This window comes from Pongo pygmaeus, chromosome 18 (assembly GCF_028885625.2).
Source record: "Pongo pygmaeus isolate AG05252 chromosome 18, NHGRI_mPonPyg2-v2.0_pri, whole genome shotgun sequence".
Taxonomy (NCBI): Eukaryota; Metazoa; Chordata; class Mammalia; order Primates; family Hominidae; genus Pongo; species Pongo pygmaeus.
This window is the reverse complement of record NC_072391.2, coordinates 78,095,529-78,115,185: the sequence shown is the minus strand read 5'-3', so window position 1 is coordinate 78,115,185 and position 19,657 is coordinate 78,095,529. Positions and strand designations below refer to the sequence as shown.

Below are 19,657 nucleotides of genomic sequence, written 5' to 3'. Positions count from 1 at the left end.
ATGCAATACTCACCCATTGTCCTCAGCTCAGTAAATGGCACCACCTCCATTCACCTGAATACTCAGGCTAAAAATTTAGCATTCCTTTCCCTTCCTCTTGTCTCAAGTATTATCCTATATATCCTCAATCCAACTACATCTCTTCATCTTGACAGCTTCATCCTTATTCCACATCACTAGGACTTCACTCAGGGACTTCTGCAAAGGTGGCCCGCGTCACCCTTGTCCTTCTTCATGCCATTCTCTATCTAGGAGCTGAGTGATCCGATCATATCATTCCTTTGCTCAAAGCCTCCCAGATGACCTCTCCTGTCACTTGGAGGAATCCAAATTCTTTTCCTTGGCCTACCCGGACCTTGGTTAGCTCTCTGTGTCTTCCCATGTTCCTTCTTGCTCAGTTGGTTTCGGCCAGACTGGCTTATTTGCAGGACCTTGAACACACCCAGCTTCTCCAGCCTCAGGGCTTTGCCCTTGCTATTTTCTCTCTCTGACATTCTCTGCCCTTTGATTTGATTTGTGTCCTCCTTCATTTTGTTCAAATTTCTGTTGCAATGTTACCACCTTAGTGAGGCATTGCCTAAGCACCTTATCTAAGCCAGCACCCTTTCCTGTCTCCGGCACCCGCCATCTCAGTTCCTGTCACTTTACCTGCTTCACTTTTCTTCCTACTTCACATCACTACCTGAAATAAAATTATGTATATATGTATTTTATTTTCTTGGTTTATTCTCTGTCTCCTCTGTAGTGTAAGCTCCATAAGGATAGGACACTCTGTTTTGTTCGACAAGAATAAGTTCCATAAGGGTAGGACACTATTTATTTTGTTCAGCAAGAATAGTAGCTAGCGCACTGTATATATTAAATAAGTATGACTTTAATAATAATAAACATTATTATGGAAGTAAAATATATCAAATGAATGCTGAAAATAAAGCCTAATTAGTAACAAGAATTTCTGCATAGCTTGAAAACAATACTCAGTTTGAAGGTTTTGTTTGACTTAGTGCCCTTCTATAGGAATCTGACATTCAAGGATATTAGTGACTCATGTTAAGTTTGAAATGGGTAATAGTTGTAATTACAACAGGGACTATTACTCAGCCCTTATTATAGATGCTTTGTATGGATTAGCTTATTTAATTCTCAAAACAACTCTATGGGGTATCTATCACCTCAATTTATAGATAGGGTGTGGTGGTTTTAAACTGTGTCCATAAATTCTTTGATAGTCCTCCCTTTAAAAGGTGGAGTCTAATTTGCTTCCTTTTGAGTATGAGCTTGGCTTAGTGGTTCAGTTCTAAAGAATAGAATAAGTGACTATGTTTGGTGTCTAAGATGAGATATTCAAAGGCATTGTGACTTCCTCCTTCCTCTCTCTCTCGGATCACCCAATCTGGGTCTTAGTTTTCCCATCTTCAAAGTGAGGTGTGTGGATCAGATAACATCTCCAGTTATCCAACCTGACATGTTGTAAATCATCTGTGCATCAAATAGCCTTCTTAGCATGGACTATAACATCAGATTCATTAGCTGCTCTGTGCTAGAAAGAGTTGAAGTTTTGCTTCATTTTGTTGGATTTGGGGGGCCAAGATGAGAATGACATGAGAACACTCAAGCAACTTTATGGAGAGACCCATGTGGCTAGGAGCTTAGGCCTCCTGCCAACAGCCATATGAGGGTGCCATCTTGGAGGCGGATCCTCCAGCCCAGCCAACCCTTCAGGTCAATGCAGTCCTAGCAAGCATTTTGACTGCAATCTCACAAGAGATCCTGAGCCAGAACCACCCCCAGTTAAGTTGCTGTCAAATCCACAACCCACACAAACTTTGAAATTAGAAATACCTTTTATTTAAAACCATTAAGTTTTGGGGATAATTCATCATGCAGTAATAATAACACATACAGTTGGAAATGGAAGGGTAGAGAGGTTAAACAAAGAGGCTGATACCAGATATCTAGTAGTGATGATGCAAGAATTGGAACCCAGGCCATCTGCCTCTAGAACCCACATGTTCAGCCACCACAGGATACAGGAGGTCAAGATTATGTCTCAAGTAATACCGGAAGGAGAATATTGCCACATTTCAATGCCACTGTCAAGGCAGTGGATATGATCTTTTCTTGGATATTACACTTGCTGGTCTTGCTCTATTATATTAAAAAGGCCGTATTCCAGGCAGCTACTGCCCTTGCTTATAAGTTCCCTTTCTGTCTCAGATTTGTTTTGGCGTAAACACCTACCGTTTCAGTATTCCTTCCACCATTCCTTTAGGCTTCTGCTCAGACCCGATTCCCATCATGTAATTCTGGTAAAACTGCCAATTGTCATATTATTCTCATAGATAGGAGTATGACTTAAGCCTGGCCAATCATAGTGTTCTGTCAGTTACTGACTATGGTGATTGGACCAGTAAGACAGCATATGAGCTACATTGGCCAAATAGAGTCCTTCCCTGGGATTTAGAAATACTGTATGAGGCATAAGCCCAGATGAATGGCCAGGTGCCATATACTCAGCTGCATGGAAGAAGCCTGTCTTCAACAGGAAAGATACCAGCATGCAGAAAGAAGGAAAGAGTAAGAGAGGCTATTTTATATCCTTTCAGACCTTGAATCCGGCTAATCCTGAGAGCAATTCCATCCTTTTCTAGTCTATATGAGTCAGGAAATACTCTCTTGTTTTAATTTAGAGCTTTCTATCAGTTGATCTTGAGTTACGACCAATATGAATAGTCTACCACAGTTTGTGGAAGATGGCAGCTATCTTCCATTCTCCATGAGCAACACTAGTTCTCTATCATCTGGAGAACCTAGAGCCTCACTGTTAATTGGTTGGGCTGAACTTCCTACAGGGGGTGAAGACCCTTCCCCCCTTCATCCCTCAGGAAGCACCTGCCTTTTCTGGAAGCTAGCCATGGTCTGGGGGTAAGCTCAAAATAAAATTGTGTTATGACGGATGGGTAGCTCAGTCACTCAGTTTAAAACCTTAGTCATCTCTGTATCCTTTCCTTAGTCGCAGCCCCTCCCCAAGTCCTCAATGCACACACATCCTGTTAGTCATCAAGTCCTGTTGATCTGAATCGAATGCTTCATGGAAGTAGGTGGAGTAACCATAATGAAAGTTAGCCTGGTTCTTCCTTCTGAACATCTCGCAAATCCAGTTTTTCTTCTTCATTTCCACTGCTACCACCAGGGACCATTGCAATTGGTCTCCCTGCCCCTAACCTCAAACCCTGCAGTTGATTTCCCATATTTCTTCTAGAATTCGTTTTCTACAGCGCACTTTTGATAGTCACATGCTTTTGATTGATTCAAAAGTCTTCATCAGTTTCTCCACTGTTGACCTACTAAATAGCAATCTTCTTAGCTTGGCTTTCAAGACTATCTCCGAACTGACCCACATTCACCATCCAGGGTCCTGTGACCTCCATAAACTAGTCTTCCAATCTTCTCATACCCCTGCCATAGCAGAATTGCCTGCCATCTACCCTGACTTCTTCTCCTCACTGAAAACACTGTCCTTCCTTTTCTATGAGTCTTCAAGATCCATTTCAGTCCTTAAACATTTCCTGAGCATGGTCATCCACACTAAGTATCCTCTTCTGTGAACTCTGTAAACAACTGTTGTCTAGACTAGGGTTTTTCAAACTGCACTCATTCTCAGGGAGTACTTGGCCAGTACAAGTCAAGCTTTTGGTGTTTTTGTAAAACTACTGATTATATATTCAAATTTGGCTGAGTATATTATTTCCAAGCCCAGTTTCCTTCTTGCCTTCTTCCAAATTACATCCTCATGCTATGGTGGTGCATTTATTCGTGAGTACAAATTAAGACTCATTAAAATTTGTTTTGCTACCTACAGATAGAGAACTGCTTATTATTACTGTTATTATTTAAAACCATGACCACCGGGAAAATATCAATATGAAGAGAGAAGTGCCATAACAATTTCAACAGTTTCTAAGACAAATATGCTTTCTGATTTATTAATTCCTTATCCTCACCATTTTTTCCTTCATCATCTTCATTGGGATTTTGACTAGAAATTGGTATAAAATTTGTTATATTGGCATAGTTCGAAAAACATACACTGTGTACCTACTCTCTCTCAGGAACAGTGGAAGATGCTTGCGATACAAAGACAAACAAGCCCCTATGCGAAGAACAAGAATGTTCCAGATGGATTCAATGTGGAATGACATTCTAGGCAGAGGGAACAGCAAATGCAAATCCATGTGTCCTGGAATGAGCCAGACATGCTTCAGGTTCCATGGATTTTTTTTTTTTTTTTTGGATTAAAAAATTTGGTGACTTTTCAAAGTTTGACAACCTCAGGATTAAACAATTTCTCGAGCCCCTCTGCCATCTCACTCTCCATAAGGGCAGTCCAGGTTGAGACTCAGATACAAATCAGCTTTATTGAGTTCTGCTGGGTTGGACATGCCACTTCATGTATACATAGATCACCTCCTTAATTCTATTTAAATCACTTAGGTGACTATCACCATCTCCCATCAAGGTTCAGTGACCTGCCCACAGCCTCCCAAGTAGAAAATGATCCAGGGAGCATGTGAGTTAATGACACATCACATCTGAAGCCAGGCAGGCATTTCATGGGTGGGGATGAAGATCTTCCCTCCAATTTCTGAAGTCTGACCTTGCAGGTTCTGAAGTAACTACATACATAAATATTTATAAGGAGAACCCTTTAAGCAGAGGGGTGACCATTTATCCATGAGAGATGGCTTAGGAACGGGTTTGGGTTTTGGAGGGCTTCTCTAGCTCCTCCAGCTCCGCAGCCTGTCACACACAGGATGACCTTTTAGAAGAACAACTGAGTGCTCCATTACACTCCTCACTTGCGTATTAAAACTCTCTCTGGGCAGGGTCCCAGTTTTGCCTGTCCAGGGACACTGTGCACTTGGGTTGACTTTGGTAAATGTTTGAGTAAGGGATGAGTGAATAAATGCGGGGAGGGGGGTTGTTGAGGGAAGGCCACGCCTGGCTCTAAAGACTTTCCAGGGTTTATGGGGTGGCCACGCCTGTCCTGGATCCCCATGGTGCCTCTGGATGGGCCATTTCATCCCTCCTCCCTGTGGCCTCCACATCTTACAACGCAGCCTGGAGGGAGGGGCCACGCAGCCCCGAGGGGCCAGGTCTCCCAGGCGGCGCCCACTCCCCTCCCGGGTGGAGGAGGGAGGTGGGGACCCCGGGCCGGCGGGGCTCGGCTGGGGCCCCTTCCCTGAGGTCTGCAGCCGCAGCCCTCTACCTGGCTCCCCGGCCGCCCCTTCGCGGCCCCAGTTCGGGCACGCCCGGCGGGCACCTGGCCCGCCGTCCCCCGGGGGCCCCGCCAGCTGCCCCCGAAGCCGGCCCGGGGTGGCGAGGCGGGCCCGAGCGCTCGTCGACTCCGGGACCGGTCCCCCGGGGCGCGGCCGGGCAGCAGCCCCCGCCTCCCCGCCCCGGGGGCCGGGCCGGGCTCCCGGGGGGCGGGGACTCGCCCAGTGGCAGCAGCGTCCGGGCCGGCGGCGGGCGCCGGGCGGCTTCCTGCAGGCGGCGCCGGGGCGAGCCGTTGCCGGCTGCAGCCACCGCCGCCGGGTCGCCGGGTCGCGGGGGCCGCGGCGCTCGGGCCGCGTCCGTGCCTCCCGGGCGCGCTGCGCGGCCGTCGCTGCTGCCCGCGCTCGTGCCGCCGCCGCCGCCGCCGCTGCCGGTTACGCCAGCCCCGCCGCCGCCCGCTCTGATTCTGCGCATAGGCAGCCCCCAAGCCTGTCATTCTGCAAAAACACAGTTTACTCAACACACCACACACACTCGCACACACACGCGCGCACACACACGCGCACACCGGCCCCCGCGCGCACACGCACGGAGGGCGCGAGCGAGCAGACGCGCACACCGGCGAGCCAAGTTCCGCAGCCTGGCATGGCTTCTGGGGACCTTTACGAGGTACGGGGACGCGGGGGCGCGGGCCGGCCCCAGCCCGCGGGCGGTGGCGGGCGGCGGCGGCGGGCGGCGGGGACCGGGCCGGGGCCGGGGCCGGGTCCGGGCGCGATCCGGAGTTGCCGAGCCCGCGGCGGCGGCGGCGGCGGCCGGAGGGTGGCGGGGGCCGGGCGCGCCTCCCGCCCGCCGCCCGCCGCCCGCCGCCTCCCGCGGCGCCCGCGCCCGCTCCCTCTTTCTCTTTCTCTCGCACACACACTCTCTTACTCCATCTACTTTGCGGCCTTGGAGGGGAAGGAGGAAGCCGGGCGGAGCCGGGGCGGGGGAGGTAGCGGTCCCGGGGAGGTGTTTCTCGCCCGACGAGCCGCCTCGAGTGCAGAAAGTACAGGTAAAAGTCGGCACCGGACATGCTGGGAATGCGGGGGGCCGCGCCGCGGCCGGCGGGGGTGTGGGGCGGGGGGTGCGCGGCCCGGCTGGGCCGGGGGCGCGGGGGAGGAGGGGGGCGGGCGATCGGAGCGGAGCCTGGCTGGGGCGAGGCGGGGTCCCGGGGGGCTGCGAAGGGAGAGGCTGGGTGGGGGCTCGGGGGGACAACCGCCAAACCGCTCCCCGGGGTCCCCGGGCCACCTCCCTCACCCCCCACCTGCTGCCCCCGCACCAGCTCGGACGCCCTCCCGGCTCGGGCGTGGGGGTGGCCCTTGCGGGTGTAGTGCTCCCTGGGGGCGAAAGGGGGCGTTGCGGAGGGCCCTGGGTGGGAGGAGAACGTGGAAGTCCGAGGTGATGGGGACATAGGACACAGATGCGAGCCCAGCGCCCAGCACTCTCGTCACCCTCAGTGGCTACCAGGCTCCAGGTCCTAATGAGTAGTGGCCAGCGTTGGATACTCTCATGTCTTCCCAAAAGTGGCGAAGGAAGACATTAGTCTGGCATCTTTCAAACAATGGAGGAACACCCATGGTCTTTGGGGAGCAAGGGCTTAGGAACACAACTGTTCCTGCTTTGGGTTTTCCACAAGTGGACAACACAAGGAACAGCCAGCCACCACTCCCCAGAGGGAATGTCCTCAGAGGTGTTGGCCGCCAAGACCAGGTTCAGGATAAAGAAGTTAAGAGACCAGCCATCTTCAACCAGAGGGCCTGCTGGGCCTCCGAGAAACCAGCCGCATGGGTTAGCCTGGACCGGCACTTCCCTGAACATAAATTGGTTAACACGATCCGGTTCTCAAGGCTTTGGGCTCCACTGAGATAAGCACCCAGAAGGGGTTGAATTAGCCTTTTGCATAAGAGATTGTAGGGTGATCCACCCACGACAGACTGCAGGGGTGATTCCTAAGAAGCTCTTTCCTCTAGGCCCTCATGGGCAGTTGAAGCTTTTTCAGGTGGTGGGTTTGCTGACTGGTGTTAGAGAAGAAGAATGGAGAAAGGAGCACAGGTCTCCTGTGTGACCATGGTCTTGTGAATGATTCTGGAGTTGGTGAGGCCCAGGCCTGGACTGCCGGCCAGCAGGTTCAGGTGGGGTGGGTGGGAGACCTTAGAGCTCCTTGAAAGAATGGTGTACGTTGCCCGCTTCACTACCGTGTGGCCGTCCTCATCTCTGTGCTAAGAGACAAGGTGAAGTTCTATAGAGATCTTGTGAAGAACTTCGGCAAATGTGGCCAATGGATCACCCAAGTGCCTTGGTCTGTTTCAAGACGGTGGAACAATTTCTGAAATTGAAAATTGAAGCACAGTAGAATAGAAGGTTTGATTGAGTTTCCTGAAGTGTAACCAGTACTATGGGGACATTGGCTAAAAGTAGATATTGTTTAGGGGTGAAACTGATCTGGTTGGAATCATGGTTTTCTACGAATTGAGGTTGAGTCAGCTTAGAGCTGTTGACCTTGCCTGAGTGAAAAGTTGTGTCTTCAAGATGTTAAGAGGATATACTAGGAGCCATCAGTGTTTCCCCATTTAAAGTTTAGAACTTATGAACCTTCTGGGGATAATTTCTTGTTTAATGTTCATCTGCAACTGCCCTCCTTAACGCTGGTAATTGTCGTTGCCAGATGAGTCTGTTAAGAGGAGAGTTTTCACGGTGGCCTTGGAACTATCTTAGTATCTCAAGAGTTTTTATAGAATTTCAATAAGGAAGACAATAATAATAATTACTTCTGTGATAGTAGGTAATTGTACTAGATGGAAAATGGCTTTCCCGTGGCTGATTATTTGCATAGTCATTACTAAAAGGGCTAAATTGCATTACGAGAATATAACTAATGTCAACATTTTTATAGCCTGTGTCTACATTACATAACATATACTGAGAAATTTAATTTATTGTTCAAATTTAGCTTTAAGAACAATTAAGAAGTGCTAAGTGTACATTAGCATATATATTTCTGACTGTAAAGTTGTTGTGTGGGTAAAAAGTAGCATATTGATTTAAGAAAAATATTGGAATATCCAGTGTATGTTGACTGGCCTTGAAAGGAAGAAAAGAAAACAGATTTCATTCTAAATTATGACACCTGTTTATTACTTTCATTAAATATTATACTAAAGTGTACATAAAATGGCTTCTCGCAATCTCTACTCAAGAAACCACGTTTTTAGTGGGCTAAGAGTTCTTACGTTTGTAATTGATATATTTCACCTGTGTGTCTGCTGACACTATCTTTGAGCCTTTATGGTGAAGTGTGATTTGGATTGTAGAGATTCTTCATCTTTTCTTTGGCGTTTCAGACAATTAAATTGTAAAGAGTGGACCTCCACAAGGCAGTTTTTAGGAATAGGTGCTGATTTTTAAAGACATCAGAAAACGGAAACTTTGTTTATGTAATAGCACTCTTGAATCATAGTGAAGAAATAAGAAATCAAGCTCAGGTTCCAAAATCTTGGATCTTGATAGATAGTTCTGGTTTGTTTCTCCTGTAGTGGAGTTCTCATCATCTTCTGGTGCATTGTAGCCATCACTTATAGGAAAGTGATTTTAAATTTTGGGTTATGTCTTAGAGTCAGGTATCTGTCTGGATCCATAGTGAAATTTCTTAGCCAGATGCCCTGGTCTATATTCTGCTAAACATAGGGGCCATGGAGTGGCAGCCTGTGAGCCAGGTCTAGGATGCATACGCATTTTGCCTTGGCTCAATGGTAGATAAGAAAAACGATTTGATTACCTGCACGTTGCGCACATGTACCATAGAGCCTAAAGTATAATAATAATAATAATAATAATAATAATAATAATAATAAAAAGAAAAAAAGAAAAACGATTTGAACACTTTTAGATGGAGCATATGATCTCTAGCTTGTCCCTTTCCTCTTGCTCCCTATTACCAGGCACCCATTCTCCTTAAATCATTCATTGGGCTCCAGTAGACTTTAGAGTTTGCAATCTGATTCTAGTCAATCTTTTGCTAAGATGTTTGGGTGTCAGGAAGAAATAATCGGTGGGGTAGGCTCTCAGTTTTCTTGTCTTTCCCTGGGTTTCTACCTCCTTGTACATTCAATTACTTGTTGACTGAATCAGTGAGCAGAAGACTGGTTTAAGTATATAAAGTACCTTGTGTGACCTTTGTTGTCCTTCTGTTGAGTGTTACCCTTTATTGTCTTTTTCTTTCCCAAGCTCATGGCCTCTTGGTGGTGGTAAAACTGTGTGTAGGGGTGGCTCAGTTCTCTCTCTGTAGGGAAGTGTCCACAACTATCCATTTTTTTTTTTTGGATCTTTTCGGTTTGTGGTTGGTTGAATCCACAGATGTGGAACCCATGGATATGGAGGGCTGACTCTATCTGCACCTGGCATTCCGCAAAATCACGCACCACTAAGAATAACAGAGTTTATGGGAAAAACCGGATTGAGGCAGACCACTAAAGAGCTGTGGAACTTTTTTAGCAAGTTGGTCTAGCCTTGGCCATCTCCACATTGAGCTTTGCTTCCCTCTTGTCTCTGTGGATTGCACAGGGCATTTGCTTCTAAGAGAGACGATTTTATTGAAATTAAGTCTGATCCAGGGTGTAGCCTTCTTCGTTTATCTGTATAAGGAGAAATGTTTTCATAGCTGTTCTTGCAGTTTTGCCATGAGGTCAGCATAGTGGAAAGCATAGCGGTTCTTGAAGCTAGAAAATCAGCCACTACTCATGTTAAAGAAAGGCACTTGAGTGCATTTCCAGCTTTGTTCTGAGGTCTTCACACATTGTTAAGTCTTTCTCTTTCCCTGTGAGAGTGCTTACCGTGATTGCCGCAAAGTATTAACAAGCTAGGAAAAATTGCATATGAACCCACACAGACATCATTCCTCTATTTACCAATCACACCTGAGGTCATTCCTGTCAAAGAAATACATGTACTAGCAGAACTGATGGTCTGTGATACAACTTCTTGAATCTCTGTACCAGTATTCGAAGAGGCGGCTATCTTCAGAGAAAATGTTATCAGTTGGATTGGATTGATTCTTTGGCATGTAGAAGACACCTGATGAATATGGAATGAGTATATGATTCTCCCACTTCTTGAAAGTTATTTTAAATTATTCCCTCTGGGCAGGCATCAGCTTATTTTCAAGTAGGCTTTTATGTCAGGTCATTCCTTAGTGCATGAGATAATTTCTTCAGGGGCTTAAGCTGTCCTAGTAAGGAGTTGATATGGCTCCTTGCAGCCTGGCCAATTGCTAAGAAGTGGTTCAGGCCTGGTGATTATTAAAGATCTTTGTATTGGAGGCATGCATTTAGATTACCAAGATTTGGATCCTTCTGTATCTCTCAGATGGTGAAAAGAAGTGTAGGTGTGGTTGAATTCATAGCACCATCATTGATTTGTTATTTGATATTTATAGACCACCAAATATATGCGAGGCACTTGGGGAACAATGATGATCACGTCCTCCAGGAGCCCAGTGGGAGTTACAGTTAAGAAAACAAGTATTTTACAGTACAATGGGGAAGTGTTAATAGGGATGATGGTGTTCTCTAGGAGCATGTTGTCGGGGGTAGGATACGTGACCATGATCACAGTTGCTTGAGAATATTATCGTTTCTGTTTTTGAAAGCATCTCTAAAAAATAAAAGCAAAAAAGAAATACTATAATATCTAAGAGAATTATTATTATATATTTAGCATGTAATTGATGTTCAATAAATACTAATGTGATATCTGAATTAATTAAAATGTTAGCTTTTGGGGGTAGTTACAAAAGTAGGACTGGGTTTGTTTTCTACACATGTTTATGTAATTTTAAAAAAACCAAATCGGGATACTGGGTACATATTCTTTGTAACCTATTTTATTTTCACTTAAATATATATATATATATATATATATGTAGATAATGTAGATAAGCATTTTCTCAAATGCTAAAATATTATTTTGTGTTATGAGTTTTAAATGACAGGTTAATTTTCCCCTGAATGTACCATGTTTTCTATAACTAATCCCCTGTTATCAGACATCTAGATAGTTTCCATTTGTAAACCATTATAAATATTGATGTTATGAACATCCATAAACACAATTATGTATTTGTATGCATATCTTACTAGTTTCTTCAGCATAAATTCTGAGAAGTGAAATTGCTGTATAAAGTTGGCCATTGGACAATACTTGGATTAGGGGCACTGATCCCCTTTGGTGTTGAAAATTCACATATAACTTTTGACTTCCCAGAAACTTTACTAATAGCCTACTGTTGACTGGAAGTCTTACTGATAACATAAACAATTGATGAACATATATTTGTATGTTATATGTAGTATATACCCTATTCTTACAATAAAGTAAGCTAAAGTGGAGAAAATTTTATTAAGAAAAATCATAAGGAATAGAAAATATATTTTCTGTTCATTAAGTGAAGTAGATAATCATAAAGGTCTTCTTCTTCATTGCATTCCCATTGTGTAGACTGAGGAGGAGGAGGAGGAAGGGGAGGGGTTGTCCTTGTGGTCTCAGGGATAGCAGAAGCAGAAGGAAATCTGCCTATAAATGACTTGCACAGGCCGGGCACGGTGGCTCGTGCCTGTAATCCCAGCACTGTGGGAGGCCAAGGCAGGTGGATAGCTTGAGCCCAGGAATTCTAGACCAGCCTGGGTAACATGGAGAAACCCCATCTCTACTAAAAAAATACAAAAAATTAGCTGGGCATAGTGGTATGTGTTTGTAGTTCCAGCTACTCAGGAGGCTGAGGTTGGGGGATTGCTTGAGTCTGGAAGGCAGAGGTTGCAGTTAGCTGAGATCACACCACTGCACTCCAGCCTGGGTGACAGAGTGAGGCTCTGTCTCAAAAACAAAAAACAAAAAACAAACAAAAAACAAAAAAGCAAAACAAAAAAACCCCTGCACAATTCAAACTCTTTTGTTCAAGGGTCAACTGTAGTTTGATGAATGGTAACGTTTTTAATGCTGTTGATACATATTCCCAGATTGTCCTTCAAAGTTAACAGTGGATTAGATTAGAGGAAGAATAGAAGTAGGGCAGCCAGTTAATGTGCTGTTTCAATAATTGAAACAAGATGATGGTGGCTTGAACTAAGGGAGTGAGTGGCTATGGAGAGGAATGGATGCAATTGAAAGGTTGAAAAAGAATCAACATTTGGTATATCAGTCAAGCTTATGTTTGGTGGCATATAATAGAAAATGTACAATAACAGTGGTTTAAAACAGGTTTATTTTACATGAAATAAAGTTTGGAGTTAGGCAGTAACAGAGTTGATTGATATGATATGATCTGTGACATTCTGAGAGTACCAGGTATCCTGGAAAAAAAAAGGTAAGGATAGAAGGGTGAAAGTTGAGTATTCTCTCCCTAAACAGCTGTCTGGAAGTTCCATACAATCCTGCTTTCTTCCATTGGCCTGAAGATAGTTATGTGGTCACATGTAGCTGAAAGTGTAATTTTCAGCTGTAGTTTCCCCTCCTCTCCTGAAATAAAACTTGATTGATGGTCTGTAGGGATTGAGGGAAAGACAGGAGTTAAGGTATAATTTCCAGGCTTCCATTCTAGTCCATTAGGTGGATGGTGGAGCCAGGGATGAGCATTGGTTGGAAGGAGTGGACGCAGTGGAAAGGACAGTGAGTTTGGAGTGTTTGTTGAACATCCACGTACAGATGTCCACAGCAGCAAGTTGTGTGTGCCTGAAGCTCAGGAGCACTATTTGACATGGCGATAGGGATTGGGAATAATTAGTATATAAATTATAATTAAAGCCAAAAAAACAGTGTGTAAACATGAGGAGGGGTCTTGTGATGGAGAAAGTGGACATTTTAGAGATGGAAGAAGAGAAATAAGGTCAGATGTACAAGGGGTAGCAAGAGAGGTAGAAAAAAAAAGAGGTGTTGCTGATATGGAAGGCAATGGAAGGTTGCATTTTAAGAAAGAGGGGATGGTTAATAGTGTCCTTTGGCGTCAATAACCAGTGAGTCATTGGTAACCTTGGGGTGCATCTATTCCATACAGTGTGTTGGTGGGTCAGGGATGGCTTGATTGCAGTGTGATGAGGAGTCTAGGAGTTTGGGTCTTCTGGATTTAGAGACATCTTGTATGGGCAGCTCTTCTAAGAGTCTTGGGCATGATAGTAAAAAGAAAGTGAATGTGATATCCAGGGTGAAGTGGGAGAGTGGATTAGTCATCTCCACTTTTCTAGTTCTATACACTCTGCCCCTTTGGATGACTTGGATAACAAAAGATTGTGATGTAGACTTTGGATTATTGGATCTACATGTTTAGAAGAGATGATTTTCCATAAGCCCTGCTGACCTGTAACAGATGTGTTTCATGTCTTCAGTAATTTTAATTGGAGAAAAAAGTAGAACATATATAATGTAGTCATACAAAAATTTTGTTCATTAAGAATTTGTTGCAGCCGCATTTAGTGAGGAGGGCTAAGGTGGAAAGAAGATGATGGTGCTATTGATAAGTCATGTGATGGTCAGTTTTATGTGTGAATTTGGCTGTCTCCAGTCTCCAGTTATTCAGTCAAAATCTAGGTGTTGCTGTGAAGGTCTTTTGTAGATGTGGTTACAGTTCATAATCAGTTGACTTAATAAGGGAGATTATTCTAAATAATCTTCATGGTCCTGACTCAATCAGTTGAAAGGCCTCAAAACTAGAACTGAGGCTTCCCTGAAGAGCTAGAAATTCCAGATGTGGACAGCAGCTTTAGCCTGAGCCCAAGTATTCCCACTTGCTCTTCCTGATGACCTAGCCTATGGATTTTGGACTTGACTAGCCAGCCCCACAACTATGTAAGATAATTCCTTGCACGAAATCTCTTAATGTATATATTCTAGTGATTCTGCTTCTCTGGTTGAATCCTGACTGATGCAGTTAGGGTTCTTGTCCACAACTCCATCATTTGGTAATAGTGTATGGCTAGACAAAGCTTTTAATCTTTTGAACTTCTGCTATAAAATGAGATCTCTTCTATTTTTGAAAACTCTTCTTCTGATTCAGTCTATTACTTCTTCAAATAAATGCCTTGATTTCAGTAGCTCACATCATCTCACACATGTATGCATGTGTAATGAGGGGCAAGCACAGAGCTCTGGGTCTTAGACTAGAACTGGTAACTCCAAGAACTCAAGCAGGCCTGGGTGTTCTGTCACACTGGAGTGCTCAGGATGGCAGGCATGGTGGTGCTGGACCTTGAGGAGAGGCCTATCCTGGGCCTTAAATTTATCCTTGTCTGGAGTCAGCCCCTGGCTCTGGTGGGTTGGTGAATGGTGGGGGTTGTGGAGTAGCACTTCTTGGTCCCGATCCACCCCTTCTTGTGCCTTCCCTCAGTTCATTGTCGTGCTTCTATGTTGCCCAGTTAGCCTAAGCCAGTGAGTAGAAGCTGCTACCTCCAAAGGTCACACCACTCCAGTGAAAGGCCCATTCATTGACCAGGTCTTTATAAAGCGATGGGTTCCTGAGAAGCCTTGCAGGGCCGTTTGTTTATTTTATGTCCCAGTTTCTTTTATAAAGGCCACCGCTGCCAAATTATTCCCACTTGACTGTAGTCATACCATCTCTCCCAGAATTTTCATGTTGATCAACCACCACACTGATTTATAGGTGACTTACAGAAATTTCAACATGGAGACTTGAGGGATACGTTTGTGGGACTGGGACCCTGGGCTGCACATTGCCATACTATGAATTCCCCTACTGAGAGGCCACTGCCCTCCCCTCAAATTCTTGATCAGGGAACTTTTCTCCTTGATTTTCATTACCTTGTCTTCTAGTCCAGTGTTCTTAAAATTATGTCCTAAGGGGCCTTACTAACAAGCCATGGGAACTTATACAAATGCCGGATTTGAATTTTATTTGAAGGTAGTCATTTGTTTAATAATCCATCAGTCAAATTTTTATTTTATGTCAGCTGTGGACCTAGAACTATGGTGGTACTAGGGCTGCAGCCATGAATGCCTTTAAAACTATCACTGAGGCTGGATGTGGTGGCTCACGCCTATACTCCCAGTACTTTGGGAGGCCAAGATGGGCGGATCACCTGAGGTCGGGAGTTCGAGACCAGCCTGACCACCATGGAGAAACTCTGTCTCTACTGAAAATACAAAATTAGCCAGGTGTGGTGGCGCATGCCTGTAATCCCAGCTGCTCAGGAGGCTGAGGCAGGAGAATCGCTTGAACCTGGGAGGTGGAGGTTGCAGTGAGCCAAGATCACGCCGTTGCACTCCAGCCTGGGCAACAAGAGCGGAACTCTGTTTCAAAAAAAAGAAAAAAAAAATCACTGGGAATGTAATAATTAAAAACTCAGCAATCGTATATGGTTTAATGTACCATATTTTTAACACATTGAAGTTTTCCATATGTTAAAAGGTGCAGCCAGGTCAGTTCTTTTTTTGGTGAGCATACCTCAGAATATGGCTTTTTTCTGCTATTTTTGACATATATTGGAACTTCTGGTAAATGCACTATTTCAGCAACAGTGGTTCTTCAGTGTTCTTAGAAAAATTCAGGCTTATCCATGTCTCCTCACACAAAATTAAATGAGCAAATACACTTTTACAGCACAGTCACCCCAGTCAAATACCACTTGAGGTTGAGGAGGCGGTGGCTGGTGAATGTTCTAGACATGGTGTAATAATCAGTATGTGATAACAGTGGAATGTGTAACATTTTGTATCATTATATTGTATAAAAGGTAGTGTTGGGGTTTATTGAGAAGACCCGGTCCTTCTTCTCTGACTCAAATTTGAGAGAAGGAATGGGGACAATATTGTGTGTTAGAGGTTTTTCTACATGAAACAGACATTTCCTTCTCTGATTTCAAACTTCAGGATCAATTAGAATGAAGAATATGCTGAGATTGCAAGACAGGATGGTCAAACCAAACCCGATACCAGTTATAATTACTTTCATAGCAAATCAAAGATTGTGTTTTTATTTACAAACAACCAAATGTAGAAAGAAATTGACTGCCGAGACTGTTACGGGAAGGCAGCTAACATCTTTGGGCCTCATTAAAAAATTTTGCTATTAGTGAAAACAGACTTTATTATTCTCGGAAGTTAATGTAGTGATAAGGAAGTATCATAAGCTAAACTTACAAAAGACATCTACACTAAGAAATTATTGTATGTATCAATTTTTATGTGTTAGGGATCCTGGAAACATATTGTTAGGGAAATGGTTCTATTGCTGAGCTCCACCGTGTTCTGCTAGAGCCTAAGCTCGGTGAGGGCAGGGACCATGTCTGTATTATCCAAGGTTGTATTCCAAGCTTGTGGCACTTTGCTGGACCTGTAGCTTTTCAGTAAATATTCATTGAATGAATGGTTGAAAATGTTTGAAACCTATGCTTCCAGGCCACCTTAGCCTTCCTGCAGTGAGCTTCATTGAGTGCTTCCTGTATGGCATTAGTCCCTCTGTTTTCTAAGAACATTCTTTCAGATTGTCCTCGAAATTCAGGTTTCCATTTTGCCTTCCACTAGACCTTGTATAGATTTATTAGGTAACAAAGGTGCCTTAAAGCAAATTGAAATATTTAAGCCATTGTCCCTCATCATGGGTGAGGACTGGATTGAGAGTGGCCATTCTCTGTTAAGGTGTGCATGTGATAGAGGCCCTTTCACACTGAGCACGCACAAAGACTGCCCTGTAGTTTGCATTTGCTTCTGCCATTTGCACCTTTGCCTTTCTACTCTAGCTTCAGTGGCTGGCCTAGTTTGATATATACTGTCTGTTTTAGATTGGGTTGCTTGGAGAAGGACTCTGGAATGGAGAACTGTATCCAGAGGGTTTACTGAAGAGTGCTGTTGGGAGACACACTTGTAAGGAAATGTGGAAAGCAGGCTAGGACAGATGGCGAAGCTGCTCTGTAGTGAGGTTACAACTAAGATCTCAGCTGATCCTATGGGCAGCTCTGGAGCTGTAATGGCCCTTCAGAAATGTCCCATATTGAGGCAAGGGAACTGGGCCCTTATATCCCAGCGTCAGCCAGTCATCGCTGGTAGGCTTTTCCATGGGAAGGGGTATAGACTTGGGCAGGGCAGTTACCTGTGGCAGAGGGCAGTTCCCCTTGAGGGACACATCCGTGAGCTTTTAGCAGCACAGCAGTGATATTCCTAGCAGCTGTGGGGATGGGCACATCGACCCTGAAAAGGAGACCTGAGTGGAGTATCACATTATCCATGACACCATCCCTTCTTGCCCTTTACTGATAGGTGAGTCTCTCTACTCTGGATCCCCCAGAACACACACCTGTCACCTTGGTTGTACTTTTGGTTGTTGGTGCTTCCCTTGAAAACATCACTTGTCATTTGCAGCTTCTTGTGGCAGCCTGGGTGTGAGAACTGATAGACTGGCCGTGTGTTAGGAGCATGCTTATGGTTCCTTTGACTCCCCATGCAACACACAGCACAGGATCACATATAGGTAAATATTTCAGAGGCTGTCACTTCTTTTGGGTCGCCACCTCTTGTTCTTGAAATATTTTCCTAGAATGGCCCTCCACTTCTCAGTTGCCTTTGTGTCCTCATCTCCTGCTGCCTGTTCCTTAAACATTGCAGTTTCTCATGGTTTTGTCCCAGGGTTCTTCTGTTCTTTCATTGTACTAAAGTGATTGTATGGATGATTGCCAAGTCTTGGACATTTGCCTGGATTTTTCTCCTGAGCTCTGGAACTATGTATCTAACTTCACTTGGGCTCTTTAAACTCAAAATATCAAAAGTTGAAGTTAGGATCTTCCTTCTGGATTCCTAGCCTCAGTAGCACCCCCATCCACCTGTTCCCAAGGTAGAAGTGCAGCCTCCTTTGTTTTGCCCAGATGCCATGCGTGTTCTATTGAATCAGCATCCTGCATATTTCTTGACTCTATCCTTTTTCCTTAATACTCTCACCACTTTAATTCAGGAGAAAACTCCCATTGCTTGGGTCTTTCTAGTACCTCTCAGCTGATATTTCTGCATCTAGCCCTTCCTACTTCCATTTTTCTCTGGACTATACTCACGAGTCTTTCAACAATGTCCATTTTATTATGTCTCTTTCCTGATTAAATGCCTTTAAGTGATATATAAGCTTTTTGTGGCTTGACTCCTTCTCACCTCCTCCTATTTCTCTGCTTACAGCATGTATTCAATCCAGAGAAATCTGTTTGCAGTTCCTTGAATGTTCCGTGCTCTCTCCTTTAATCATATCCTTCCAAATGACTGGGACACTCTCCGTTACCAATCCTTGTCACATTTTTGCTTGTTTAATTCTTACTCACTTCAGATCTCAGCTTATGTGTTATTCTTGGCAAGCTTCCTCAGCTTATCAGGAGATTTCCACCCTTTCTTTGGGCTCCTGTAGAACCCTTTTTTTCTCTTGTTATAGCACTCAGCTGAATATGTAGTATCTTATTTTCTAAATCTCCCACTTACATTGTAAGCTTTGTGAGGGCAGTGATTCTGTCTAGCACAGTGCAAGACTCAAAAACCAATCTGTTTAATGAAATAATTAATTTATTCAATCTTTCATTTATATGAAAGTTGGAATCATCTCAGTTATCTCTATAGTCTCTTTGGTCTGATGCTTAAAGCCATTTTCAATCTTTCAGTTTTCCTTAATTCTTGAATGTGTTTCCTATGTCTTTATGGATCAAATAATGGGACATTGTTTTCCTATAAGCCAAACTCACCAGAAGCATCCAGCTTTGTGTTATCAATAAATGTAATCTTGTATTGAGAGGATTGTTGAATCTTGGAATTGGCAGAACTCTTGGATGTTGGATGAGAGTTTTGAAGTTGTCTGCTTAGCCTTTCACTGAGATCTCTAACAGGTGATCAAAAGTGAGGGCCTCATTTACTCTGTTGAAGGAGACAAATGCTTGAGAAGCTAAAACTTGTGATTTGCCTTCACTGAAATCTAAGTGTGTTGGACATGAGACAGAGACTGTATCTTCCTGAACTATTCTGGAGAGTCTCCTTGAAAATCTTGACATCATTATCGCTTTCTTATGCAAGATTTAGCAGAGGACGGCAGGGAGGCTCAGCACAGCCTTGAGTCTTGTTTAGCTCTCTTGGTGATCAAGAGTGGGGCTGAGACCTACCCCCCTGACTGATATTATGGGGAGCACCTTATATCTAAACTTTTCCTAGAATTCCAAACTCGTCTGTGAACTGTTGGAAGTCAGATCAAGTAACAGAATCCAAAGCACCCGTAACTTTAAGAAGGAAGGAAAAAATTTGAATGTCTTGATATTTACATTGCTAATTTGCTTGTCTGTATTGTTGCCTGAAACGACATTCACTTTGAGGAATATGGTATATATGAGAG

At 44.2% G+C, this 19,657-nt stretch overlaps 1 protein-coding gene across 2 annotated transcripts in view; it reads left to right on the top strand.

The window, feature by feature from the left end:
• Window positions 1-5,560: 5,560 nt before the first annotated feature.
• The window catches only part of CDYL2 (chromodomain Y like 2), a 217,850-nt gene continuing 203,753 nt past the window's right edge, over window positions 5,561-19,657 (top strand). Inside the window, exon 1 of one of the 2 annotated variants that reach the window (XM_054453182.2) lies at window positions 5,561-5,943. In XM_054453182.2, the coding sequence (XP_054309157.1) occupies window positions 5,920-5,943 (24 nt within the window). In that variant the 5' untranslated portion in view covers window positions 5,561-5,919. Of the gene's footprint in view, window positions 5,944-6,271; window positions 6,323-19,657 lie in introns of those variants that run through there. The other variant, XM_054453183.1, reaches the window with a different exon arrangement.